This window comes from Acanthochromis polyacanthus, chromosome 20 (assembly GCF_021347895.1).
Source record: "Acanthochromis polyacanthus isolate Apoly-LR-REF ecotype Palm Island chromosome 20, KAUST_Apoly_ChrSc, whole genome shotgun sequence".
Classification (NCBI taxonomy): domain Eukaryota; kingdom Metazoa; phylum Chordata; class Actinopteri; family Pomacentridae; genus Acanthochromis; species Acanthochromis polyacanthus.
This window is the reverse complement of record NC_067132.1, coordinates 3,559,157-3,568,779: the sequence shown is the minus strand read 5'-3', so window position 1 is coordinate 3,568,779 and position 9,623 is coordinate 3,559,157. Positions and strand designations below refer to the sequence as shown.

General features: G+C 40.4%; 1 protein-coding gene across 3 annotated transcripts; it reads right to left on the bottom strand.

Annotated features, from left to right (window-relative positions):
• Positions 1–314: 314 nt before the first annotated feature.
• On the bottom strand, positions 315–8,917 carry LOC127531239 (uncharacterized). Of its 3 annotated transcripts, none has more exons than XM_051940024.1 (6): positions 8,697–8,804; positions 4,642–4,884; positions 3,385–4,094; positions 3,017–3,193; positions 2,756–2,896; positions 315–2,053 (listed from the first exon to the last, which is right to left on the bottom strand). In XM_051940024.1, the coding sequence occupies exons 2-6, from the start codon at positions 4,841–4,843 to the stop codon at positions 2,030–2,032; spliced, it is 1,254 nt and encodes a 417-aa protein (XP_051795984.1). In that variant the 5' UTR covers positions 4,844–4,884; positions 8,697–8,804; the 3' UTR covers positions 315–2,029. The 3 variants fall into 3 exon arrangements, 2 of the variants coding, with proteins under 2 accessions (XP_051795984.1, XP_051795985.1); XM_051940025.1 differs by having other exon boundaries at positions 8,169–8,792; XR_007938190.1 differs by having other exon boundaries at positions 4,642–8,917.
• Between the last annotated feature and the right edge of the window lie 706 nt (positions 8,918–9,623).

Sequence of the window (9,623 nt, the reverse complement as noted above, 5' to 3'; positions counted from 1 at the left end):
TACTTTTGCAGTAGTTTCTCCGTTTTTCAACGGACACTTCCGTAAACCTTTATAACGGATATTTCCGTATATTTACCTGACTTCTTCTGTACAATATACGGACACTTCCGTCAATCGTAATATGGATAATTCCGTACTTTTGCAGTAGATTTTCCGTTTTTCAACGGATGCTTCCTTAAACCTTATAACTGATATTTCCGTAGATTTACCCTACTTCTTCTGTACCATATATGGACACTTCCGTCAATTTTAAAATTGTGTACAGTTCAAGGCCTTTCCCTTCAACATCCCCCAATCTGAATAAACCAAAGATATTGAAAGAGAACAGTTATTTATTTTGTTTTGTTCAAACAGTTGTATGTATTTACTCCAATTTCTTAAATAAACATAAACATTAACGTTCCAACAACATACAACTTCTCTATTAAAAAAAAAAAAAAAAGTGCAACAAGTTTTCTATAAAACATTAGTGCAGCAATACATATCCATGAAATTGAGGTTATGGTGCCAATCGTCCATAGTTAAAGACATTTCAGGAAAACGATAAAACACTGCATTTGCCATTGCTGTTGCTGGTTTGCCTCTCAGTGGAAAATGAGGAACCCCCTCCAGGAGGAAGTAGAAATCTACCCCTCCAACTCCACATTCCACACTGACAGACTCAGTTCTACCAGTTGTTTAGCAGTGACAAATATCACTCAACTTCCCTCCACTTGAACATGGGGGATTGGAACCCATAGAATTTATGCTGTGCTTATTTTTACATAACCCCTCCACCACCTGTATATCATACAAACTGAATGGAGACATTTGCACAAAAACATAAAATACAATAGAAAATAATGGAGCTCCCACTTTGAAGTTTATCAAGCATTGTCATTATGTTCAGTTGCCTTATTTAAAACTTTTTCACAATGGAAAATATTTTCCGGACTATTGAGCGCCTTCACAAACATCCCACTAGGGATGTCCTGATTCAATCACATGGCTCCAAGTTCGTCCTCAATCAAACCTTTAAATTTTCTGTAAAATATACATATATTCAGATATAATATTTAGTTATTTACAGAATTTGGACCTAAATGTTAACATTTCCTACATTTTTATTATGGTTCAGTGTAATCAAATTTATATTAGTTATTTCTTCAAAAGTACTTTAAAAAGTACTTCTTAAAGTTTAAATTTACAGAAAAACTTCCTGTATCTTTATTACAGAAAATATCAAATACTTGACATAAATACTTGATGCTTGAAAATATCAAATACTTGACATAAATACTTGATGCTTGAAAATATCAAATACTTCATATTCATTCAAATACTTCATATTTATATTTTCAAGTATCTGATTGGGACTCACTATGGTTTCAAAAATCGAATGACTGACTCGGGGACAACAAAAAACAAAAAAAAACAACGGGCCATCCCTGGCACCATCACCATTTGCCACTGTTGATGTCGGCTCACCTGTCACGTGCAAAATGAGAAGCCCCCCCTGGGGAGACGCAGAAACTGTCCTACAACTCCCCACTCCCCATTCTCCACATTGACAAACTCAGCCCAATTTTAAACCCTGCTGTGGCAAAGATCAATCTCCTCACCCAAGTCCCTCCACTGAACTTAGGGACACAACTGATTTGTTTAGGACATACAGTATTCACAAAATAATGACCCTGCAGAAGAAGAAAGTCACCCTCTCGACTCACAAAGTGTGTGGTGAGCTCTAGAGGTTCAAGTGCAATCAATATTGAGGACAGTCATGTAAAAGAACATTTATATTATGGTAAAAGACTGTTTTACTTCAGAACTCCATTTTTTTGGATTCACCTATTCAAACAAATATTGTGTATGCATGTGTGTGTTACTTTCAGTCCACAAAGTTCTGTTTTGCGCTTCGAAAAAAGCTCAAATCGCCCATTCAGATTCCTTCTGCTTGCATTCGAACTCCTTAAGCTGAGTCACCAGCCTGGACACCTTTGGAGGAATGCCGGTCTGTTTCTTCCCGGTCACCTCAGCCTTGGAGCCTCGCTCAGGATTGATCCCAAAGAAAACCCTGAGAATCAATAGAAATATATTAGCCACATATGTAACTACTGTACTTGAATGGCAAAGATGTGGGGGAAAAAAAGTATCTGAACCCTTTGAACTTTTTGCCATATTTCAGGCTTTAAACGTAAAGATATAAAATTGGAATTTTTTTTGTTAGGAGTCAACACAACAATTGTGAAACAACTGAAGTGGAAGAAAATGTTAACCTTGTATGCAATCTGAATTCTCGCGGTATTTGTGAGTTCACAAATGACGAGAATCCATCTTGCCATGGTAATCTCACAGAATGCTGCATTATTTAAACATTTGATGTTGCAATGTTGATCTTCAATCATGCTAACTAATTCTATGTGTGATAAAGAGTCAGTGAGTGACTTGAAATGTCGCTGAACTAAAATCTGTGTGCAGTTGCCTTTATTAAACCTTTTTCACTATGGAAGACATTTCATGGACTAATGAGATCATTCATAAATAAGTATCAGTTTTATATTATTCAATGATAGAATACGTGATTTGGTCAGTATTCGTATCTGAATACTGAATTATAAGTACCCATACTCTTACCAGTTTTGAAAAAACTTGTGTCTGTGCAACCCTATCAGCAGCGCAAAGTGGGTCAAATATGATGGTTCATTTACATTATCTATACTTCAATCTGTACTGAGTACTGTATGGAGTGTTTAGTCTATCACACTGTTAAATTTACCTCTTTCTTGGTGAAAAGTTGTTCAGGGTCTTCCTTGAAGTATTTTGCAATGCCACAGACCAGCTGTATTGGACCTTCACCAGTCTTCATTCCTTTTGAGTCAAGGAAGTCAGTAATGCCCTTTTCCTTTTTGGAAAGTTCCTGTTGAAGATTGAAGATGTTACTTTATTGTGTGCAGGTATACAAGAATATAAATTATTTTGGTTTTGCTTCCTCAAGACAGTGCAGCCGCATAAAACAATAATGACAGTGATAACACACCTGTGCCAGCTTGTCTTGTACGGAGAAGCCAAGGAGTTTGGATGCATGGTCAAAAAGGTACGGAACATCAAACAGGAACGGCCACTCGTCCTTCATGACACGAACATCTGTTTCATTGTTGATGGTTTCACGCTGGAGGGGATATGTCTCACTCATCAATTTTCGAACCGATGACTCCTAAAAATATAAGACAACAGAATATTAATGCAAATACATTTCTGTGAGAAGTCAAAAAAAACAACAACAAAAAAACAACATTTAATAGCTGATCTGCAAGTTCACAGTGCGTCCAATTGTACTTTTACTTCTATATTACTCAATCAAAAAGTTCTCCATAAAACACAAGTAAATAATGTTAACAGACCCACCTGAAGATCACTGGTTTCGAAGGCACGTTTCAATTCTTCTTGTTTAGACAGCAGGTCTTCCCTCGACACTGTCTCCTCAATGACAGGATCCCACTCCACACATCCATACCGCGCTGAACTTCTGGACTTTCTCTTTGTTGGACCTTCATCTGCTGCTCGTGTCTTCTGTGAGCCCTGTGGCCTTGCCATATTTTCAACTCTGTGTTCCAGCTGGCGAAAGAGAGTTTCTGAACCATCTTTTGCAAATGGTTTATTTCCAAATGGCTCTGTCAGCTTGAAGGAGGCAGGATATTGCCCTACAATCATACTTGCGATTTCCCTCAGCTTTTGTCTACCAGGTCTTCCAGGGTGTTTATGGAGGTAATCATCAGCAATTATGCGAACTATTTCTCTCCTGTGTTTCCCCATTATGTACTTCTTTTTATGCAGGTAATCCATGACTTTAGAGGAAATTTTGTGCCATGGTACAGAATAAGTCTCATGGGTTGGGGAGTCTGCCGTTTCAAGTGATGTTGGGGGCAGATGAAAATGCTTTCGCTGAGGTGTAGATGAGCATCCAGGTGAAGAGGGGCCAGGTGAAGAGGGGCCAGGTGAAGAGGGGCCAGGTGTAGAGCGTCCAGGTGTAGAGCGTCCAGGTGTAGAGCGTCCAGGTGTAGAGCGTCCAGGTGTAGAGCGTCCAGGGCTTGTGAACTGTGGTGCAGCTTGTGAATCTATAAATACACATATCTCCATAAATGAACCACATCAACAATGTTGCCAATTAATTTATAAGAAAAAAAAATTATTAGGCAAGTTACTGTACATTGAATAAATTACATATTTCTAAATCAAATGTGTTTTTAAATCAAATTTGTCAAAAATTCAAATAGTATTTTTGGGGTTACTATTTGGATGTTAACTTGAGTGTAATATGTCACAATGTGAGCTTATGTGCCATTTTATCTATTTCACAACAAAAACATTGATTGACTGTTTCCGCAGTCAATCAAATAGGATGAACCATTTATGCCATAGTATGTAAAATAAATAACCCAATAACCCTAAAAAATATAAATTATATTTACACACTGCCAATGGCAGTTTGCTGTCTGCCAAGACCCTTAGGGAATGAGTAACCTACAAGTGGAATCAAATGGATCCGCAATTGTCTATTTGGATTTATTTGTACACTAAAGTGCAATTCAGAAGTTGAAGTATGAAATTCAGTACTGTGCAGAATTGGGGAGTGTGAGTAAAAAAAACCCACAAAAATCTTACCTTCTTGTAAACCTTGGATAGCTCTGACGAATCGTTTGCACTGAATGAGTGGCAGAGTGTCTTTAATCTCCACAGCATCCACAAGGGCCAGGTCATCTACCGATAGAACTCCTAATTCCTCCAGTCTAGCCATGAGGGCATCCATCTGGTCGCTACCGAGTGATGGCATGGCTTTCTTAACTACATCTTTTACAAATTCCATGTTGGTGTGTGTTTAAGTGGAATCAGCCACCTTGCACCTCTCTGGTAAGAAGAAAGTGGATAATAATCATCAAGTGTGCTCAGATTACGGCAGGTGAACTGGTCAGAATCTTTTTCATGAACTCCATAGAGTCCAAGCTCAGGTATCCAGCTGGCAGTTTTCCCTCGAAGCAAAAGTAGGACAGTAGTTTCATTTTTTACAAAATGCTTGCTATTTGTCCTAACTGTAGTTGTCCTTTGGTATATCTCAGTAAGACAAGCATACCATTTGCATATGTAGTGCCTTTAACCTGGACCTTCTCTGTGACAACTGAGTTACTTGAGTTCAAATCAAATTCTTCAACCACTGTCTTTATGTTCTGCTGATAGAGCTCTGGGTAGAACCGTGTAGAGTCCGAGACATGAACCTGGGGCCCAAACAAAGTACCAGTAGACTGATAAGCCTGAAACAACTGGTGTCGATCAGCCAGAGACTTTGTTACATTTATGAAGTTTTTGCTTGCCCTGATGCACCTTTTAAAATAAGAATGCTTTGATTCAAAGCGCATAGTCCATGTATGTATGAGTGGACCAAATTGTAAAGTCAAGTCTGCATAGTGCAGCAGATAGTGATGTTTCGGTCTAAGTGGAATTCTTGGGAATAGCTCTTGCCTCAACTCCACATAAAGTTCAATCAGTCCCTTCATAAAAGCAATCTGTGACTCTGAGAGCCGAGGTGCACACACAAATTCAACAAGCTCTCTAAGAAGTAGTACCAGTTCCCATACTGCATTGTCAGCATCTTTAATTCTGTCATGCACTAAAATAGGCAAGAATCTCAAAAGCCACCTGTTTTGGGCTGCATGCCCTCCAAGCCTTGCTCCTGTAGTGGGAATCATATTGAGCTTGTCACTGGTTTCACTGGGGAATGAGTGGAGTCTTTCATTAAGAAGCTCATAGCTGAACCACTTTTCTGTTTTGATTAAGAACTTCAAGCAAATTGCTAAATCATAATCAACAACCCCTTCGAACGTGTCATGTGCCAGACACGGAGGTAGCCCTGGTTGACAGACATGGAAGTTAGACAGTTTGTTGAAAACACTGTTACGTTTCACACCATGATGAGTGACTATATCATCGTTACTTTCCAGAAGCTGCACAGTCTCTTTGTAATCAGCTGGATTTCTATGAGTGAAAACTGTGAGAGGATTAGACTGAAATTCCTTTTTTGTTGCTAAACAGTATCTACAGAAATATTCTGCTGAGCTGAAATTTTCTGTGAAGCCACCAATCATGTGGGAACCCAGATTGTCTCCCATTGTGCATGCAACAGTGCCCTTATATATCTTTCCACCAAAAGATATGCCCTTTTCCTCCAGCATACACAAGTCTGACACAAGCTTATTGAAAACCTTATCAATTCCAAAATATTTACAATCTTTCTCTGCACAGAGTAATGCCAACTGTATTTGATCAACAGTTGATCGCTGATGTGGATGAAAATTTCCTAGAGTGAAGTAGACACCTAAAACTTTATGCTTTGTCTTGGCAGACCCCAACGGATTAGCGACTTCAAACGCATCCTGAAAAAGCATGACCTTTAAACAATCTGGGTCTGAGGAAAACATGGCATTATTTTTGATAGCCCACCCATCATTGACATCAGAGAGGACATCATCTTCAACATTAGTACTAGAACTGTGCGGCTCTATACCTCGCTGTTTAAGAATTACTCTGAGGGTTTCCAGCACTGGAATGTAATGATAATGTCTCTTCTCCCCATTGCTATTGCGACCGAGATAGACCTCAACAGGCTCAACATAGTCATAGTGTGCCTTGTAATATTTCAGTCTTCTGTGCTGTGTAGTTAAAGGACCGTTTTCATGTAAAGCCTTGTGCATAGGGCTCTGCTCATATAATCTATTCCCAAGACATGTTAATGTCTCCTTTGGAACACCATACTGCTCAAGTTCACGAGCTAGCACATCCATAGTATATTCCTGTTGAATATCACTGAGAGTTCTCATTTCATTTACCATTTCTGTTATTGTTGAGGCTGGGACCAAATATTTAGCCTGCAAACCCAAGTAAAACTGAGCAAGACTCTCTGTGTAATTGTCTTTCTGTTGATCACTTTCAAAATTATCACTGTGTCCTGTATCTACATTAAAACTTTCAGGTTCTTCAGGTTCTATGTGTGATCCTTCACCTTGCAAAGACTGTTCTGTGACTTCACATAAATGTACAGGGGCTATCTTGGTAACATCCCACCCTTTATGGTATCTGGACAGATGTGATAAAAAAGATGACTTAACATTAAATGTCTTAGAGCATCTATCAAAGGGACACATTACAGTCAGACCCTCTTCTATATGACCACTCATATGACACCTAAGACTTTTCAGATCACCATATTCACTGCTGCAAAAAATGAATGAGCACTTTAACTGTACAGACACATTGCGGTTCCATGTTTGAGTGCTCCTTCTGTCTACATGTGTTCGTGCCATATGCACAGCAAGGCTATTGTATGTGCTAAGCTTCCTTCCACAATCTCTGTGGCCACATAAAAAAAACACATTACTATTATTTCTGTGTGCTCTGCAGTGTTTCAAGTAATCCGTCGAAGATTTGGCATTAAAGCCACAAATGTTACAAGCCAACATGTTTAAGAAGAGATAGACATCTAGCCTTCAAAATAGCATAAGCACGCCAGGTATTATGACGCGTTTCGCCGACGATCAAGCAAAATGACACACACGCACCTCCAAATGCAAACAAAGCCACCACAGAGTGATCCGTGAACCCAACATAGCTTCAGACTGGATGAAACACACTGAGCCCCTGACTAAAGTAGACAACCACACGAAGCTAACAAATGCAAAAATGTTTACTCTGCCGTATGACATTGATTTCTTGCACGGCTCGGCGCACGCGGGCGGTGCAGCTACACCGGAAAGATATGGGAAGTCTGGGGAGACCGCGCGCCCATTAGCGGGCTAACACGGACTAATGACTCATTAATGACCCACGTTTAACAATACCGCACACATTCAAGACACGATACTTACTAGACTACCAACTGACCAACAAAACCAGTTTAGTGTGTGAGGGGGCCAGGGGGGACACAATGGTCTTGTTGGTCCTAAATCGCGCCAGCTAATGCTAACGAAGCGAGCGGCTACTGGCTGCTACTACTACTACATAGCATGCTAACTGCTCGGCTCGGATGCCACTAAGCTATCATTTTAACATTAACACTCTTCCATATACTTTATATATTTTTTAAAAAATAACTCATTGCACTAACCCCTAAAATAAAATGAACCAACGATAAATTATCTTACTTTTCACCGAGGGAACGGGGGCTGTCTGACTAGCAAGGGGAGCTAGGACAGAAAGCCCGCCCGCCAGCCAGACACATCCATCCATCCTCTATACACCGCTTTATCCTCATTAGGGTCGCGGGGGGTGCTGGAGCCTATCCCAGCTGACTTGAGCGAAGGCAGGGGACACCCTGGACAGGTCGCTGGTCTGTCACAGGGCTACATATACAGACTAACAATCACACTCACACCTACGGGCAATTTAGAGTAACCAATGAACCTCAGCATATTTTTGGACTGTGGGAGGAAGCCGGAGTACCCGGAGAAAACCCACGCATGCACAGGGAGAACATGCAAACTCCATGCAGAAAGATCCCAGGCCCAACCTGGGATTCGAACCGAGATCTTCTTGCTGCAAGGCGAAAGTGCTAACCACTACACCGCTGTGCAGCCCACCAGCCAGACACAAATAAATGGAAAATTAACTCAACATTTATATTTTGTTTGAGAAATTGGACTCGATTCCAGTTCATTAAACACACAACCAACCTTTCTCCTCCAATGTGACGCTAAAAGCCAGGGTGTGTGAGCAGGCGGGCAAACAGGCAGACGAGCCGAGGCGAGTAATGGCCGACGCTGTGCAGGTGCTGAGGGAAAAACTACCCATGATGCTTTGCGAAACGGAAAATGTTCTGTATTGTATTTAACAGACCGGTTCCGTCACAATTTCACATGAAATATGTCCGTTATTTTACGGATTTTTTTTACAGTGTAGCTGTGATCTGTGACAGAGAGAAGAGGGTGTTTGTGTTTAATGTGGGAGTACATCCTCCACAAACACTTCAGTGTGAGGTGCTGTTCGTCAACACTGGTCCTGATGAGCTGGTAACATAGACTGAATCCAGATGTTGGGATCTGCACTGATGTTGGATTTCTTTAATTTTTGAACTGTAAAGAAGAAGGTCAAATAATCACAGTGAAGAATGGATTCTCCACTTCTCCAGATGCGTGGTTTTCCTCACAATTGACACTTTATGACAACTTTTACTCCGTCAAGGAACACGGCGGAGTTAAGTGACGATCAGCACTGGTCTGTCTGTCTGTCTGTCTGTCTATCAGCAACATTACTCAAAAATAAACAAGTGGATTTGGAAGAAATTCTCAGGGAAGGTCAGAAATTACACAAGGATCAAGTAATTAGATTTTGGCAGTGATATGGCTGATAGTCTGGATCCACGGATTAGTTAAAGATTTCTGTATCATTGCCAGATAAGTGGCATGACATCACCGTAACCATGACAACCACTGAACACTACATCAGCTGATTGTGATCCTACTACAAATCTACCACTGAGGACTTATCAGGACTTATCCATCAGAAATGATCCAAGGAACAACTGATTACATTGTGGGGGTGTTTCTGAGTCCCATCAATTCCCACCACCCCCTACATATTAAGGTCACGTGTTTCGGTAT

What these genes read in the sequence shown, in the direction of transcription:
- LOC127531239 (XM_051940024.1), bottom strand. Translation starts at nt 4,843, where the DNA reads ATGGAATTTGTAAAAGATGTAGTTAAGAAAGCCATGCCATCACTCGGT. An exon ending in TATCCAAGGTTTACAAGAAG is followed by an intron (nt 4,095 to 4,641) that starts GTAAGATTTTTG and finishes GTGTATTTATAG; the next exon opens with ATTCACAAGCTGCACCACAG. An exon ending in AACTTTTCACCAAGAAAGAG is followed by an intron (nt 2,054 to 2,755) that starts GTAAATTTAACA and finishes ATTGATTCTCAG; the next exon opens with GGTTTTCTTTGGGATCAATC.